The 19,151-nt window shown below is 42.4% G+C and overlaps 1 protein-coding gene across 7 annotated transcripts; it reads left to right on the top strand.

Annotated features, from left to right (window-relative positions):
* Nucleotides 1-10,782: 10,782 nt before the first annotated feature.
* NMS (neuromedin S) lies at nt 10,783-18,443 on the top strand. Of its 7 annotated transcripts, none has more exons than XM_075057354.1 (8): nt 10,783-10,868; nt 11,012-11,067; nt 11,437-11,484; nt 12,588-12,647; nt 15,404-15,439; nt 15,873-15,914; nt 16,901-16,931; nt 18,307-18,443. In XM_075057354.1, exons 1-8 carry the CDS (start codon nt 10,799-10,801, stop codon nt 18,321-18,323), a joined length of 360 nt encoding a protein of 119 aa, XP_074913455.1. In that variant the 5' UTR covers nt 10,783-10,798; the 3' UTR covers nt 18,324-18,443. The 7 variants fall into 7 exon arrangements, with proteins under 7 accessions (XP_074913455.1, XP_074913454.1, XP_074913457.1 ...); XM_075057353.1 differs by having other exon boundaries at nt 11,434-11,484; XM_075057356.1 differs by lacking the exon at nt 15,873-15,914.
* Nucleotides 18,444-19,151: the final 708 nt, after the last annotated feature.

The raw sequence follows: 19,151 nt of genomic DNA, 5'->3' as shown, positions 1-19,151 counted from the left end.
CTCCTCAGGGCCCACGTCCTCCTGCACGGTGCAGCCTCTGTGCCTCACGTCGGTGCGTGGTCCTCTGGGTGCATGGTCCTCAACCAAGAGTAATTTTGGAACTATTTATGTCTGACTGTTTCCAATGGAAATTAAGAGCCTATTTTTTTTACAGAATCTTGAGCCTAGTCCATAGTTTCCTTGATTCTTTATTTAAAAAGAAAAATACAAGGTGGAAATTCCTTGTGGGTTTAGGGGATTATTCTGCTGCCTTCCCAAATGTGAGCTGTTAATGATGTTACCATATGCCCTCGAACTCACCATGCATGTTCACATGCTAAAATATTAAAAGGAAAAAAAGGGACAGGGAACTTCCCCAGTCAACATGTAGACAGAAATAGGGATAGGAGGAAGAGTTAAAAGGGAGAAGTTGAATTGTTTTGAAGAATGTGGCCTTTGGAGTTGCAACACAGAGGTCAACAGAATTCTTTGGCCACTAAAACTTATGTTGAACTTTCTTGCCCTTGAAAAACAGAGACATCAGGCCTACAAGATCTTCTAGCTTTACCTTGTTTTTCTGTGGCAAACTTTTATTTCCTTCGGCTTAATGTTTCCCAAGATATTAGTGCACAGTCAGTCTTGGGCTGCAACAATAAAATCTTGTTCTCACTAAGGCAAGAACACATGGGAGATTGTCTATTTGAAAGGTTCCATTTTTAAAATGAGTGTATTTTAACCAGTTATGGCAACCACCACCAAGGAGAGCCCTGAAAATATGAGGGGTTGGGTAAATATAGAAAGTTTTATGACACAGCTTTCAGCCTCACTACAAGGAAAAGGCTTGAGAGTATAAGATGATTTCAACATTTAATATAAAGCTTTGACATCTCCTCAAGTATAACTGATGGTCATCAATCTACTTCTCCATTTATTCAGCTCACCCTAAAAGCAGTTGATGTTTTGGAACTGTGTGACCACTAACCATTCATCAAACCATATGTCAGGACCAGCCATGATAGATAGACCATGAGAAGCATCATGGCTTATCCCCAGGAATTTCTTCATCTAAAAAGAGGGAGAATGATTTTACATCTTATTGCTATGTATTCAACTTAAATGGAGGGTTAATGACACAAAATCTGTGTTCACAGACAATCTTTCACATGTATTATAAGATACTCAGTTACAAAGCACACAGTTAAATGAGGAAGTCACTGTTGCTATTGCTGTTGCAATTGGTATTTGATAAATAGCAATATTGAAGATGCCAGTTTTATACTTCAAACAAAGAAAAATGCCATTGTTGTTTAATGTATTAGGCTATGCTTTATATCCATCACTGTATGTTCAAAAAAGTATCAGGATGTGGTTTTTCAGCTGATGTTGCTCTAAATTGCAAAATCTACAACCGAGCTCAAAATGATGAAATTAATTAAAAAATGACCAAGCCAAGCAAAGATGTGGTTTTCAAATGTGAACTAAATATTACCACAAAAAGTGGATTTTTTAGTGGTCTACGATACCATCTTGGAGCACGGATCCTACTGACACGACTATTCTCAGTTCCTTTATAGATATTGTGGATAGCCCAGATCAGCTGTATTAAACATTCCTCTTCTTGCAATCTAACATCATAAATTCTTATTGAATACAATCTTTTTTGACCATTTGGAGCCAAATCTTTCCCTATCTTACGCTGTCAGCTCTTGCTGCAGGGCACTAGGTCCTCTGTTCATCTTCAGGCCCTGCTCACAAGAATCTTAGAGAATCACAACTATTTCTTTTTTTAGCATAAGGGACACCCCAGCCTGGCATTTGGAAGCATCACACCATTTAGGCATGTTTCCCCAGCAACACTGTCTTTATTTTAAGTTGTATCCCAAGAAAAGAAGGAGGCTGCCATCCATCCACCCACTTATGATTCCCTCTAGACATTCTGTCCTTTTATTTTTGACATCATTTAACTAGTAGGCTTTCCCTGGTTTGAAAAAAGCACCAGAGCAGTTAGCATGTGCTTTGTTGCGACATCCTTATTTCCTAATTTACATGCAGCTTCCCTGAGCACTCAGTTCATTAAGGAAACAGTGTCACTGTGCTGTGCCTCGTTGATCCAGCCAATGCAAAGTGGGCAGATTATTTTGTTCTCCAGGAACGATAACAACACACTGAGCCTCATTCTCTTGGATAACTCATGGTTCTAGATTGTGCCAGGCACTGTTGTTGTCCAAACGCACTCCTGTTACAGAAGTTATTGGGTCATATCAATTTCTGCTGTTCTCTCACTGATGTTGCTGGAGTTAGAATAGGGAAAATTAATTTTGGCTATCTTTTCTCCAAACAAAAGGTGGGGAGCTCTGCTTGATTGCTTCTTTCTTTGTTTTATTGTCACACTGCAGTCAGTATAAGGCTAACCTTAAGCCACTGCATGTAAATTTCATCTTATCCAACTCCTTCCCCCAGGAGAAACCCCTTTTCTTCACTAGGATTTTACGACTGGGTAAGTGAAGTGCATTATTGATTCCATGGTGAAAATAAAGCTGCTTTAAAAAATGCTTGTGAATGGTAGTTTGATACTGAAGTTACTTCAGCACTGCCGTTCGGAGTTGCAGGGAAGATCATGGACTGTAGCAGCATCATTGTTATGTGCCAAAAACTCAGCAAATGACTGGAACCTGTCAGGCTACACTGTAAAGTGAATGTGTAATTTTTTTAAATGAAAAACCAGCAGAAATTGTATACAGCAATATGTTTCTCGGGTAGAACAGAGGACATTTAAAAATATTTTTCAATTGATAGCTGGGATCTTGGAAATATATCTAATATACTCTCTAGAATTTGTTTTTGAAATTTTACTATGCATCATGAAGCTTTAATATAGTCTTTATTGGCTTCTTTAATGTTGTACTCATGTATCTTACTGCATTTTACCATAGATGAATTGGTTTTTAATTTTACATTCCTTCTCACTCTTCCATTAAATGCTGTCTTCTTTAGACACTGTATTGCTGGCCAGGAATATGATAACTTTGTCAACATAAAGAAAAAGGAAATTTAAATTGAATGCAATTAATTCTCCTATCTTGGGACTATTCATCCAACTAAATAAGCACAACATGATCTCCAGTTTCATATGACTTCATGTGAGTCACATACCTCTAGCCGTCTCAAACCTCTGAGGTTAGCAGTGATAAACCAAACAGGATTCAACAGTTATTGCACCGTATCTTTTTATATTAACAAGTGATGAGATGCAGTCCCAATGTGTCATCTCTGCTAAAACCTCTCCCCAGTGAGATGTACTTAGGAGAAGCAGCTGACATAACCATTGATGTGGCTGCCTGTTTTCTTTCTGAGTTTTGGCTTTTCCTCCTTCTTTAGCAATTAAGTCTTTTCAGGTAAAACCCCTAAGTACCCTGCTTGGTTTTAAGTGTGGTGTTTTACAGAAAATTTTATTGTGGAGGAAAGTCTGTCTTCTCCACTTACATGCAGACAAAAATGCTAGAGAGGCTCCAGCCTCTGCTTGTTTCTGATAGTAGGGCTGAGACAGGCAGGTACTGCCTTTGACAGAACATGAGGGATAGATTGCTCCTCTGCTGAGTCACAACTTAGTTTTCTCTGTGGATAGTCACTCTGAGAGACCTAGCTCTCCACCCCATTCTTTGTCATTAAGTCATGCTTATTCTCTCAAATTTTTCCCCTTCTTTTTTGGCTTTGGAATAACTCCTTCTTTATTTTGGAGCCTTCAGAGCCAGCAGAAAGTGCAGCAGTTGCCATTTAAGACAGACAAGATGCATTCTCAAGATGTGTTACTGTAGAATGGAAAAGAAAGCTCACCTGATTGCATTTCATGCACAATGTTGCTAGCATTGAGGGACCTTCAGGTGCGTAACTATCACAGGAAAAAACTGCTCATAGTTTAATCCAAATCAAGATTGAAGAGGTTTATTGATTTATTAACAGCATGTAATTAATCAGCAATTGGTGAATAATATATTCAAGATCAATACCAACAGATAAACCGCAACACTAGACACTCACAAACTGTCTGAACTCCTACAAATTTTTGAACACCCTTTTATAACTAACCCTCAAAAGTTCAAATCCTGCACAGGGAGCTACAGGTGCCCACCCCCCTCCCCTGGGTGGGGGGCTCCCCTCCTTGCTCTCTTCTCCTTTGGGAGATGTGTCTGCTCTGGCTGTGTGTGACCCCCCCACTGCTCCCGACACCCCCTGAACCCCCATGCCACCCGGGAAGCCCTGTTGGGCCACAGGCGCAGGGTCCCTCTGCGCTGCACCCACCAGGTCAGCCGCGCTGGGTGCCGGCTGTATCCATCGTTCCACATGGATGCTGCACCCTCCGTGCTGGGCAGGGGCCGCGGTGTTGCGTGGCCGCTCCTGGCACTGCCAAACCCTGCTCTGCTCCCGTGGCCAGGGTGCTATCCTCTGTTACAAATTTTGGTGCATCTTTTGTACTTCTTTTCAAGCTCACTCCTTCTTTGTTTCCTAGGACTCCAGTACCCTGGTAACTGTTAAATCCTGCTGACGGTCGTCTTCCTCTTCAGCACCAGTCTGGGCAAATGTCCTCTCCGTTTCTGGCGCTCTGCTCAGAGTGCTGTTGACACTCAAGTTCCTGTCTTACCAGGACATTTTGCCAGGGGTGGTCCACAAAAGCAATCCCACACACATGCAAAGAAGAGAAAGTAAATGCAGATGGGTGACAGGAGCTACAAAATGTCCCTATTCCTGCCACCACACTATTATTCTCCCTCATTTGTCTCGTCTGGCCACTGCGTCATATTAGGCAGCAGAGGCAGCACTCTTTTTCTAGACATTTATCTTTGACTGGAAACTTTGGTCCTTGTTGGGCTCAGCAGGGGCTCAGCAACACACAGTCCCCAGAGCAGAGACCAAGTGAGCAGAAGGGCTCGTTCACAGAGTCCTTGCCCGAGCAGGGAGAGCTCTCTCGATTCAAGGTTTGGCCTACATGGAACAACCAAACTCAAGATAATGTGTAAATAGGATGTTAATGGAGCCAAATTCTGTAAGACAGAGTCCTTAATTCTATGCCTATAACAAAAGCCACTGTGCTTCTGCAAACAGACCTTTGGGAAAGGACTACAATTAAAAACACTGCATTCAAATTTATTTTGAGGAAGAGATTAAAAGCTTTAAAAAGACATTCAACTGTGAAACAGTGAAAAGCCTGCCTTTTGTTTGCCAGTGACTCTTCTGGCCATCTGCTTACAGGCAGACCAGGCAGAGTTTTTGCAATCTGCCTTAGGGAAGGGACATACACACTCTGTGCACGAAGGGCACTGGGACTCAGGTGTGGAGAGAAACAGCTACTGGGGTGAGATGCACTTCTCAGTAGAGGCTATGGGGGAGGCACCACTGCTGACAGGCAGTTTGGGGCCCTAATCCAAATAGTGTAAACTGACTTAGTATTAATGGCTCTTAGTTTATTGTTGTTTGCCAGTCTGGTCTGATCACCAGACTCAGGAGTGGCCATTTCCATGAAACTTAGAGTTCCAATATTTTCAGGCCAATAAAATGCTTTAAAAGCTGCAAAGCTTTTGCTTTTTGCTACAGTAAAGCTTTTGTGGAGTGATATAATCTAATGAGATAAGAAAATACTCAGGCCAATGAGTGTCCAGGCATAACCACTTCAGACAAAGGGCAGAATAAAAGTTAGCTCAAGTCTTACAGCTGTTAGGAGTCAAAGGACATACAAGAGTTCATACAAATGAAATGTAATGTATCAGGGAAGCAATCAGTTCATTTTCAATGCCAGTAAAATTCTGTATAAATACATTTGACCTGAAACAGAGTGAGAAAATTAATTGCTTCCATATTAAATGAGTCAAATTACTTAACAAGAAAAATACAGATATCTTCAGCAATAATTGTAAGTGACAGTGTTTGAGTACTTACTCATTTTGAATGGCCCTCAGCTCAGATCTCTGACAAGAGTAAGTGCTGTTAAAAGTGGCTAAGGGAAGCAAAGTTTTGGGTTAAACTCCTTGCTCCTCACTCGGTGATAGATGCATAACTTGGAGTGTCCGGAGGCCTGAGCTCCCAGTTATTTATACACTCAGCTTCCTAGATGGGTTGTTTTCTGTGTATGGTCTTAAAGTCACGCAGATAATGAGCAATATCACCAACACAGGGTTGGTAGGTCATATGATACTGAAATGGATTAATGTAGTCTGGTGGTTTCTTCTCTATGTCTGGTCAGTTTAGAGCGAGTGGTGTTTGAGGAATCTTGGTCAGGTAGTAAAGATGGTCTGGGATTAGTTGTCCCTGTAGCCAGCTCTTGGTGAGACAAACATTTATTTTAACATCTTCTCTTCACATATACTAATGGACATTTAGGATTTGGGTATTTACTAGAAATCTGAGACATATGGTATACATGTTAGCCTATATCCTTTACTCTAGTAATCAGTGTAAGGTATCCATTACCACAGACTGTGGTAATCCCTCTATAAACATAAAATTGTGATTTACATATAACTATACTCAAAGAAAATTAGAACTACGAATTAAATCATTCATATTTAGGAGGCATGGATGAATGAGTGTCAGCATTATAATTCAGCTATTAAAATCAGATCTGTTCAGCTGGTGATGCTAAGTATGTGTCAGCCGCTCCAGGATTTGACTAGGAGACCACCTGGAAATTTCTGGTAGGGCACAAGCTAAGAAGCCAGGAACAAATCATTCTGGACAAATCCTTGATGAAAGCTCAACCACAGATAATGGCTAAGTTACCCCACAGGTTGCCTAAGCAGAACAGCCTACTGCTTCCCTGTCTGACTGGGAAAGCACCAAATAAAATTAAGCCACATTAAAGTTCCAGATTGAAGATCCTTTCAAATGCCCCAAAGTGTACTAATTATAATGAACTTTCAGCCCACTGTAGCCCAATACAGCCCATTGCCACAGTACTGTTTTCATACAGCACATCCTGGTAGGTGCAAATTGCTTCATTTCAGAGGAATTTCCACTTCTCTGGCTGAATGTAACAGACATAAAATCACATTTATCCAAGAAATTAGCCAAGAAACTATCCAAAAGAATGCAAATGTTCAGATTCCTGGTCTAGTTCCCTAACTTGCCCATTAGCGCCCATCCTCCATTTTGATGCTTTTGATTAGCTTCTTGTCTTTGAACGCCTACCCTATGGGACATGCTTTTATTGATCCCCTTGAAATATTTACTTGCTGGCCTACTCAACTTTAAGACCATGGCTTTATAGCTGTAAAGCATAGCAATACAACTACAAACAAAAGCATAGAATTAACTATTCTGTACTTATTTGACATTCTGACAACCAATCAACACCTATACTAGATGTCAATTTTACAAAAGTGATGTATGCTGGTAAAGCAAAGTTTGGGCCCACAGCCCTGAGTGCTGAGTGGAGCCTTGCCCATATAAAAACAAAAATGAGACAATCTCTCACTGTTTGGACCACTTGTCTGTGCTGGAAAGGTAAATGAATGTTAACTAAAACCACATTAAACACAGCCTTGTATTCAGCATAAATAGGCACTGTCATATTTAACAGAAGACAAGTACTGGGACATGTCTACAGGCTTTATGGCAGGTTTGCCTAATAAATACCCTCCCATTTCTGCAGCTTTTCTCATCTTTCCAAACAGGTCATGGGTTAGATATTGAAAGCCCTTAGAGCAGGATGGGGCTTTATACCAAACACTGCTGAGCTGCAGAGGGTGAGAGGCGTGCGCAAGCACAAGCAGCCGGATGGGATGTGCTCAGGAACTGCACGATGGTGACGTTTTGCCGACTCTGTCCTCGCTGTCTGCGATAACCTGCTGATCTCATTGCAGAGATAGTTTACAAAAAGGAAGCCAGCCCATCACCCTTATGCCTGTTGAAGCCAAATTTTCTTCTTACTTTTCATTTATTGATCACAGCACGTTTTATTCTAAAATTATGGGTGCCGTAATATTGCTGTTGCTAAATATATGCCAAGCCTCCTGACTCACCACAAAAAATCCTTTTGTTTCTCATTGACCCCCCACCAAAGCTTCATTTTTAACTCATTTGTGAATCACTGTGGGCACTGAAACTCCTAACCTATTTCTCTGCACGCAGGAAGCCCAGGACCTTAAAGCAGGAATTTCATTTGTGCAGTAAAAATACGGCTCATTAATGTGGCTTGGTGCTGATATATCCATTGGCAGACCTGCACCTTAGCCAACACCTATGAAATGAAATGTACAGCAGCAAAGAAAGTTCTGATTTAAGGAAGGCAAATGTGTTCATAATAGGACAGACTCATCTATTTGAAATTTTAGTTTTAAACACTTTTCCCCATTCTTCCCTCATACTGCACAGTCACTGACAAAATACTATTTTCAGTTTGGTAATAAGTGGTACTGATTTTTTAATGGAACTTGTATGACTTAATTTTTATCTCATCTTTAAGTATAAGCCTCACTTGAAGCAAATGAATAACTCCACAAGCTTCATGGGACCAACATGTAGGCAAAATTTGCTGAAGGAAAGCACAGAGTACATTTAGGGTACTCACTGGGACAGGGTGAAATGAAGCAGCAGATCCTTTATTGTGCATGAGAAGGAGGAAGGAAGGAAAGGTTCAGGTAGCATGTAGTATTTCATGTCAGGGAGGGGTAGATTTTACCCACCTGACATGATCACACACCCCTTTCCCTATGCTATTGCAAAAAATTCCCACTCCTAAACTCAGACATATTTAAATACTTTGAAAGGGGCTATTTAACAGGCTGTGTGGGACAGAAGTGGGAATTTAGGCAGATGAGGAGTAGCCTGAGAAAGAAAGCAGCAGACTGTGCCTTGCTTACCAGACAGGGAAAGCCAGAGAACCATGTGCCCTTATGGTGAACAATCACTAGCAACTTGGTAACCATTTATAGCATTCTACTTGAAAATGTAGCAAATAATTAGGATTTTAAAGTATTAGTATTTAATATGCTAGTATTCAAAAAGATAGCAACACTGAATCTAGAATGGCTCTCTAAGTTCCCATGTTTTTGCAGCATGGGAGTGATTTGGGTGAAAAATCTGTGATAAGCATGGCAACAGAAACACTGTTGGTGAGCAGTAGTTTTTGGTTTGGTTGAAGTAAAGTGTCAAAAGACAGAAAGAAGATAGTTAATATGAAAATGTGCAATCCTTCAGAGTATCTTTACCTTCTGTCATTTTACCATCTACCTCTGATGAGCCCAGCTCACACTAGTGGGGCTCTGCTTTCACATTGCTGTAACCACGCTGGCTTAAATGAAATTACACCAAACAGGAACCTGCTTCTTGCTGCCATCAAAAATAAAATGCCATCCTCCTTTTCTGAGAAAATTTAACAAACACAGAGAGTCTTCACTCCAGGATTGCATGGGCTTGGACAGAAAGCAGGGTCACTGCAGAAAAGGGGTACGGGCTTCCTGGAACCCTGCAGCTCCTCATTACTGAAAGCCTAGGGGGATTTGCTATGAGAAACCATTATCACAAAACTTACTGCAATCTGCTTTAGCTCCCACAAAGGGTAAAAATTATATAGTCAGAGGCAATTACCTCTTTGAATGCTATCCTGTCTTGAAACTGCCATTTCCAGTCAAGATGGGTGAGAAGCTGACAGCTGAGTGCCTGCTATAGCAACGTCTGACCTCTCCTGATAGCTCCCCACTCAGATTATTGCACCCAACGGGCTGTGATGAGGCAAAGACGGCCGCCTCTCCCAGGGGAAGGAACAAAGGGTGAACTAATGGTGCTGGGGTCACTCAGCAGCTCCTGCACCTCTTTACGTACTCAGGACACACAGCTGTGGAGCTGACAAAGTCACATGAAGTCTGGCTCCCCTTTTCTTCTCTGCGAGAAAGCAGGTGCGTCTCCTCTCTGGCTGCTCCGAGATGCTGAGCTGCTCCCACCAGGAACAGTCCTGCCATCATCCTTTTAGTGTGCAGCGCAGCCATTGAGGGACATTACGAGATGAGGTGGGCTGCTGTGCCAATAATACCTTCTGCAGCTTTTTGTGTCACACGGAGCCACTGCCTCCCAAACACCCCTACTACGTATGTTAGAGTCGGACAACGGGATATGTATTTGCTTCGGTGGGCCCGAAGTTTATAAAAAGAGGTTGGGAGGACTCTGCCTTTCTCAGTCGGGGTCTGATTAGAAAGCATTGCCCTCAGAACTAGCACAGAGAACACCAGGAAGCATTTTCCAAAGTCAAGCCCAATGATTACATCAGGAAGAATAGAGAATTGCTTTTCTGTTACGAGCAGATCCATGTCTTGTCTACAACAATGCCTACTGTGAAATGAAATAAGCTTTCCTTATTTCACATGAAGGTCAACATAGTAAGACGGGACGGGACTTGTTCGATATGGAAGTTCACATCCCTTCTAATCAGAAGGCCAGCTATCTCCCAAGCTGCCACGAGGAGGAATATTTTCCGAAGGCTCCGCAAGCCCTACCCCAAACCTGAATTTTCTGTCTAAAGTGAACCCCCCCAGCAGCTCCGTCGCTTCTTGCCCAGCCTCTGGTACCCCCCCCAGCCCCCTCCCAGTCACCTTTTCCAGCAAACCGTCCCTGACGGAGGTCTCCGAGGGGCGGCGGACGGGGTGCCTGGCGCAGGACCCCGGCTGGAGGCGGGGGGCTCCTCAGTCACGCCGGGCCGGGGGGCGGCGGCGGCGGCGGCGGGAGCGGCAGGCGGGCCCGCCCCGGCGCCCATTGGCTCGTCGCCGTCGGCCCGGGCTCGGCGCGGCCCCATAAAGGCGGGCGGCCCCCGCCCGCCCGGCCGCGCTGCCCCGCCATGTCGCCCCCGCCCGCCCTGCCCTGGCTGCTCGCCGCCTGCTGCCTCTGCGCCCTCCCGCGGGGCTCAGGTACGTCCCGTCGTCGTCCCCCCCCCAGTTCAGCCCGGGGAGAGAACCCCCCCCGAACTTTGGGAAGGGCCGTCTCCCCTCGAGGGGAGCCGGCGGGGCTGCGTTCCGCGGCGTTCCCTCACAGCCGTGTGCCGCCCCCGCAGGGTTCCCTCAGCCTTTCTCGCGCTACAGGGACGGCGTGGATCTGCCCAAAAGCCAGGTATGTCCGCCTTCGCCTTTCCACGTCGGGAAGCGAGGCGTGGGACGGGGGCGGTCCGGTGCGGGGAGGTGGGAACCGAGACCGGTCCGTGGCAGGGAAATGAGGTGGGAAACTGGTGGCGGACTGGGAGCGCGCTGTGAAATCCCTGGGGTGGGTGGTCAGGAGTGGGGAGGCTGAAGCCCTTGGCCGCCCGGGGGGTGGATGGGGCGGGTGTGGGCAGGGTGCGATGCGCAGCTGGGTGCGGAGCAGGGCACCTGGGCCAGCCGAAGGCGGGCAGGAGAGCAACCGGCCGGCCCGTGAGCTGAAATGCAGGTCCCCGGGTATGGCAGACCCACTGTTAATGTCTCGTCTTTACTTTTTTTAAAGCAGCTGGCACTGTGTTTCGGTCAGTGGATGGAACTGTCTAATCAACCCCAGGTAGATTGGCTTTGGTAATGTGTTTGATCTGCCGGGACTCTCTCTTCCAGACATACTAATTGCCCCGTGTAACCCCGAGCATCAATGTCTGTGGGTGGCACAGGCTCCTCCAGAGAGCCGGCGGCTCTGGAGAGCAGAGCGAGTTTGCTGGTGTATGTGCTCTCCTCCCTGCAGAGCTAACTCAGACCTAGGGAAAGAAAAAAATGTGCTTTTCTTCCCGTCACAGCGGTAGCTAGCACTGAAGCAAGAAGCACCGGTCAGTACTGTAAGAGTTACAGGCAGGTCCTGGGTCTGTGGTGGTGGGTGGCTGGGTTTTCTCCGGGGTGCTCAGAGGAGCAAGGGGAAGTTTTCACTGCTCATTTCTGCTGCGGTGTCTCTGGCCCAGAGCTTGCAAACAGCTTAAAAAAACCCCCACCAACTCAGTAGCTTTGGAAGATCAGCCTCACTGCATTTGATACTGAGCCCAAGGGTCATTTTCATTTTCAAAGGGGAGAGAAAAATCTTTGCAGGATCAGGAATTATCTGGAAGTTTTGAAGATTTTGTGCTGTTTTTTCTTCTTTCTGAAATCTTTCAGTTTTGTAAACCGGGACTTGTGGAAAACAGTTGCCAGAGCCAGTTGTCCAGGTGTCTTATATTTTACTTCCTTTGGAGCTGTAGTTATTTCTCATGTAATGTGATATCAGCAAGTTCCTGTCCTGTGGCAGCGAGTACGGGACAGTATACTTCAGTATATGGTTAAAGATTATAGTACCGACTGAAATGCTTGTAGGTGAAAATGAGTGTAGATTAAATATGCCAAAACCTATAAGCCATTTCTAGAAAACTTAGCATAGGAAATTGTATTTTAAATATAAGAGGCTGCTTTAGATCTCTTTATAGCACAAGACTGCATTGACAGTAGTATTGTATGTATTCTTCTCACACAAAATACCAGTTTTTCAGCTTGTAATAGCATCAGTAAGTCTTGCCCTGCTCTAAGGGGTTTTAGTGGAACTGTGTTCAGTCTAAATTGTGCCGGGATCAGAATCAAGCCTGTTCTCTATCAAACCTTGTATGCCACATCCTCTCAGTAAATGTATTAACGTACTGTTTGGTTTTGCAGATCTCCAGCACTGTTTTGGATCTCTGTTATTCCATATTTAACAGCATGCATACAAATGAGGTAAGGTGTAATTGCTTGTTTTATTTCAAAGCAATGCCTCCAAATCCAACTTTTTGACATTTCTCTCCAAACAATAATGTATAATCTAATATTGGCATGGCTTAGGAGATGTAGGAGAGTATATAGAAGATTATTTCTTCTCATTGGTAGCTTACATGTAATTCTTAACTCCATTAAATCATATATGAAATTGCTGTTTTTCACCAATTCAGAGCTCAAGAACCAAAACATCCACTTACAGGTGGGGTCAGTGTTTTAACCTGACCCTCACTTTTGAATAATACAGGGTTAAATATGCTATAAATATACATAACATTGGATCAACAGCATACATAGATCATGCTGAACATGGAGGTGTATGAGTTGCTTTACTGATTTTTTAATACTCTAGTTGAGCCTGTTTTTTTGTGTTTCTGACTCGGATCCAAAAGATTGAGGAGTTACTGAGTATAGCTCTTCCTCATCGGTGCAGTCATATTAGGACCTAGCTCAATGTCGGTTCTGCTTTATATCACTACTTTTATTATCACTGGTTTATTAAGAGCCTTTCTCATAAAATTCACTCAGACCCTGGATATGTTAACAAGGCCAATTTACTTGTGGAGTTTGAGTCCTCTGTTGTTTCAGATCACAAGTAGAGCCTTCAAGACAGTAATAGAAAGTATTTTGACATGTATTTCAATATGTCTTCTTGCCAGTGTCTTTAGCTAATTATAATTCCAAGCATGCTTTCCTAAAGCAGCGATAAAACTCTATAATACTAAAGTTGATTGTATAAAAAATTCTAGCATTCAGTCTTAAGTATCTAAAATGTTTTGAGTTCAGTATTGACTCCTGTACTTCTGTAGCTTAGCTAATGAGGAGACATCCAGAATCATCTGGTAACTTTGAATGGAGCCTATTCCTGGTTACTATTTTAGTTACTAACTTTGCATAACAGAGGGTGAATTTTTTGCATCCTCAAGACTGGGAGCTGAATCTCACACAGTATGCTTTCAAGAGATATGACTAATATCAGCTACATATCTGCAATATGATTTCTAGGTGTGGTCTGATTAAGTGGCAGATCAAATATAAATGTGAAATATGGAAAAAGAGCTATGCAAAAATTGCAGTTTTACCCAACTGGTCAAATTTTTTATTACATGAAGTTGTACTTTCTCAGCCCACAAGGAATCTTCAGAAGACACTGCAAACATAAGTCTATATGTAGTGCACCCAATGAAACAGTTATGAAATCCTACTCATTTCAGCTGGACTTCAACTTTCTACATGATCCTGTATTTGTGTGGATTTTTAAAAAAATTGATTCAGTCAGTTATAGATTATGTAGAGAAGGTAGATGGTGTTTCAAGAGAAGGAATGAGGCCTCGGCACTATGAAAGGCAAAGTCGATGGCAATTCGGGCATTAATGGGACTTGAACTCCATCTGGGGAACTTAAAATCTTTTGGCAGAACTAATAGACTATTTAATTTCGATGTCTAATCTTTGGGTAAATCTTGCAGATGGCACTTTAAAGAAATCAAAAAGAGCTATCTAAACCCAGCCACATTGCAATCACCTCCATGAGAATTTGAAATTTCCACCCTAAAGTCAAGCCAACATGCTGTTTAGAAGCTCAGTTGTTACCATGTTTCTTCCACATAGTAAACTCTTGCCTGTTACAAATTAGCTAGGATATTTGAAACTGCAGGCTAAGTCATGAGTTAGTCTCTGTCTTTGTTTGGCATGTAATAATCATCTCAAAACAAAACTAGCATTCATGCTATCTCTTTGTTGTAGTCTCCTTTGCATCCTTTAAAGCACCTTGATTGAGCAAGCACTTTTTTCTTCCATAGTATTTCATGGCCCTGTAAGTTGATGTCAGTTGCTCTACAAATCATTGTCTTAAGCCTTGAACCAAGGAAATCCTCATCTCATACCCTGAATTGTGATTCCCTCCTTATTGCTTTTATATTTTGGCTTTTTAAATTCTTCCTCCTCAGCTTCCCATCCACATGCTTTTCCTGTGTTCCCATCCCCTGTCTTCATGTCCTTGCTCATTATATGTCTTGTTTTTCAAGCCCACCCTGGGTAGATAAACCCATTCACTGATATAACTGGCTGTGGCACACAGAGCTATCCCATTCCTGGCCAGCTGGGAGCATGCAGCCCAGCAGCTGTGCTGTGGGCAGGAGGGCTCCCAAACCTGGCCGATGTACCAGACTGCAGGTTCAGGGCTTCGTTAGACACTGAGATTAGTCTGCTCCCATGAAGTCATGGGGAAAGTTTCTGTTCCCTGATGTAAGGCTGCGTAGAAAAATGAGCAATTTCCTATAGAATAAAGGATGCAGGGAAAGGCTTAAAACCAGCAGTCATGCCTGGGTTAAAACCAAGGGCAGTCTGAAAGGTGAAGAGCAGCCACATTTTAACAAGGTAAGAGCTATTGGTACAATTCAAGCCTGAGGAATGGAGCTGCTGTGTTTGTTCCAAGTGGAGCTCTGCTTCACCCCCCAGAGCATGGCTGTGCTTTGCTGTACAGTGAGGGAAGCATGTTGAATAATGGTAACGAATGGGGTAATGTTGGTTAAGGCAATGTTTAAAATCAATCAATCTTCAAAAAGATCCATTTGCTGGTGTTATATCTGTCTGTGATAAGTGTAAGATTATCTTTCTTCTTGCATGGAGTGCAGCAACTTCATCAGTGATGGAGGGTTACTATCACAAGCCAAAGAAATGACAGCATCTTGACTAACTTACACTGTCCACTTGCAGGAATCGCAGATTGCTGCTGCAAAGTTTACAAAGAAGGTATGTAAATGTGAAGACAAGCGAGTAGCAATGGACAGGGCCCTTTCCCTGTTTCTTTTGCTGCTTTTTTTTAAGTCAGCTTTTATCAATGGTTGGGAAGAGAGCTGTGCTGACCCTGCTTCTGCAAGCAATCCACCATGTGTAAAGCTTTCTTTTATACATTTTCTAAAGCCTTTGAATCTTTAATTATGGTAATTTAGTATATTTACACTAGACAGAGTGGATAGTTCTTGACAATGCCTTTTGGGTATTAATTTTTAATTGGCATTCCAGATGAATGGGCATTGGGGACTATCAACATCTTGTTGTTTGTATGCTGCTGAAAAATGGCTTGAATTATTGATATTCTGATGGAATGACACTGAAACTTGTCAACAGATCTATGGAACTGAGTTTAAAGTATTTTGTTAATAGTTTGTGTCTTATTTTACAGGATAGTCATGAGACTCTGGGACGGCCTTTTTTCCTTTTCAGGGTATCTGAATCTCTTTTTAAAGATTCTGAATCACAGACAATGTTATATATCCATAGACAAGCAACTGTTTGCCTTCACAAATTCTTGCCACACTTTTTTGAGTAAAGGCCAAATATCCCTTGCTTGAAAGCTTTAGGGAGCTATTTGCTTAAAAAGCTCTGGTTCAACTAAGATGACAAGATAATGAGATCTGGGGTAGTAACGGATTAAAAACTTTTTTTATATGAAGCAGTGGTTCTGCAATTGTTTTATCTTAAGCCAAATCATCCAAGGACAGAAGTAGTATTTAGCTTGTATCTCTGAGACTTCCAAGGTACACTGATGCTAAATTTGTTAAATAAAACAGGTGTGTGAGCTGAATGTCCACTTGGTCTGAAAGGTCTGGCCAGTAAGTGATGGCACACTGCATAACAGGGTGAAAAGCCAAAGCAAAATCATGGACATCATCATTTCTCTCATGTTTTTCACCCATTGTCTTGCTGAACTATGGCACGGTCTAATGCAGAATATGCTGGTTTAGACATGCTTTGATTAACACCACACTAGTTTTTAGGAATATCTTCAACACATTAAAAAAAATAATTTATGAAGTAGGTCGTAGCAGGTAACTAGAGTCCCACTTCAGCTGTCATTTATGTTTTAGCTCACTTCAGGGGTGCCTGGCCAAGTACTTTCAGTGCTGGTATTTATATGCTCTTTCTTGGGCATCTACACATAGTACCCCAATGGGTTGGGACCAAGACCCTTAATGAGAATAATTAAAGCCACATTGTTTAGCTGTTTGGACAGAGGCAGAATGAGTATTTCTCAGATTCGGAGGCAAAAGCCACCCTGCATGGATCCCCTGGTATTTGATGTGTTGTCCCTTTAAAGGAAATCTTACTGCAGCCTTCTTATGTATGCAGCATGATGGGACATGTATTTTGGTGTGCTTAAATCTGGCATCTAATATCTCTGCATAACCATCTAATTATTATATTTTTCAGCCTCGAAACGGAAGAACTATTGAAGGCAGTGGTAAGTAGGCATCCAAAAGTGACAAGAATTTGTTCTGTTTTTTTTTCAGTAATGATGATCCTCATGACGGAAGGAGTTACTGAGAAGTATTACAAACCTAGCAGAAACCGAGATACCCATGTGGATGTTTCATATGGTTACTAGGAGGTGTCTGGGCAGAAATGCATTTTTTTTCATGCTCAGAGACTCAGTGTATGCTCTTGACAAAAGGGTTGTTTTCTCCCCTCTCTGAGGTTCAGTAAGGAGGAGCTTTCATCCTCTGCAAAATGATAGAAATGGCACAGAAATTGTAAAGTTTAAAACCAGAGGGTTTAAGTTGTACTTGGAACACAAAAGCATAGACTCATCTATGTTCCAAGAGACCTTCAGTCACCTAATCCTACATGAGGCCACTAATACAGATCTCTGCATGCAGGTGGGAGTCATCCTCACATCAGAATTAGGACCTCTTTGGGGGTAAACTTTAACTAGACAGAGCAGGAGTGGGGATATAAGGGAGGAAGATAGTGAGATGTAATAATATCACCTAGCACTTGCATATCCATCTTTGCAAGTGTCTATTAAAGGTCTTTGTGAGCTTTAATGGGAAATGGACAAAAGAGTCAATGTACATGTGTCCCCTCCTTCAGTCTCTCTTCTTCCAATCTTTTATCCCACAATAAGACCTAAGACTTGGGAGAATGGTATAGAGCAGCATCGCTACTTGCTTGGTCTGGTCTTAGGCACTGCCCTGGACATACATTGCTTCTTGTGGATGAAAGGAAGATAAGGAGCTACATGGATCTCTGGTTTGAGCCAGTGCAGCTGTTCTTGTGTTAAGCCCATGTGTGTGGGGGAGATGTTTCATAGCTATGAAACCTGTAGGGACAGGGAGTGCTGCCCAGATCTGTTTAGAGTAACTGGAAGCATGAGCTGACAACCACTACGATAAGCCAAACAGGCGGAGAGTCCCTATAGATTTTGGGCAAACCAGTTAAAAACAATTAGAGTAAACTTGCATGGAAGTACTCAATGCAGAGTATTCTGTTAGCAGAATTAAAGTGCTGGTGTAGAAGCCACTACTCTATAATTGTACCTTACAGCAGTAAACTTTATCCACAGCTCAGCCTCCATACTGTAAAGGAAGGACAGTGGAGTTAGGGCATGGCGGAGAGAGAACTGTGTGAGGAGGGAGAGTTCATGTTTAAGTACAAATCACAGATCTGGGCACTTACCTGAACTTTCAGACTTTCATCCATCTTAATCTTCTGGTGCTTGAATTTGAAGTTATTTAATTTCTAACTTTGGGAAGGACCAGACATGCAACACTGAATACTAAGTCATATTCAGATCAACATCTCAACATAAAATATGATACTGTGTTCATTTGTTTCAGAATACCATGGAATATGAAGTTCATGGGTCAAATTACCAGCTTGGTGACTTGGTTTACATAAAGAAAAGAGACTCCCCATTGCACTGGTTGTCTATTATGTGACTCAGTTGTCTGGAATTTGCTGTTCCATGTAATAAACTTGCAATCATTAATTATTCTTGTTGTCCTTTTTAATTAAAGTAGGTACTAGGCTTCATTGGGCTATAGTGTAGCATTGCCTGGTTCCAGCTGTATTCAAAAGAAATCAATCATCTGAATATTGACAATTTTCAAATCCAACAGTGCGTTTTATATTTATAACATCTTCTTTAGTAGGGTCATGAATTATAAGCTTGCCCTTTTAACTAGTTAACATATTTCCCCAGCATTTCAGAATATGCATCCTAAATAGCATGATAAGATACTAAAATCATCATGGACATTTTAATAATTTAATTCTTATTTTGAATAACTAAGGTCTTGAGTGTGATAATTGATAAATCCAAAGTACTTTGACAGAAGGCGGACAAGTACTGCTGTTACATACAAGCACTATTTGATCAGATGATGGGGTTTTTTTTTTTTCAGCCTTGCCTTGCTGGCTATCATAAAGCACAAATAGTCACTTACGAGGGATATTCTGAACATCTGCCCTTTTTACTGAAATTGTGCATTTAAACCTGTGGTGCAGCCAATTGTGCTTGCACTGTATGGAGTGAGGTGATGTGTTTTGTTAGGTGGAGACATTTATGGGAGGAAGACTTAAAAGTACTAAGCAGTTACTTCCTTGGGAAGAAAAGAGCACAGTAAAAGCCAGGGTTTGGGGATACACACCAGGTTGGGATTCCTCAACAGAGTGTCCCATG

This window comes from Buteo buteo, chromosome 25 (genome assembly GCF_964188355.1).
Source record: "Buteo buteo chromosome 25, bButBut1.hap1.1, whole genome shotgun sequence".
Taxonomy (NCBI): domain Eukaryota; kingdom Metazoa; phylum Chordata; class Aves; order Accipitriformes; family Accipitridae; genus Buteo; species Buteo buteo.
Note: the sequence above shows the minus strand (reverse complement) of the source record. Positions and strands in the feature narration are given on the sequence as shown.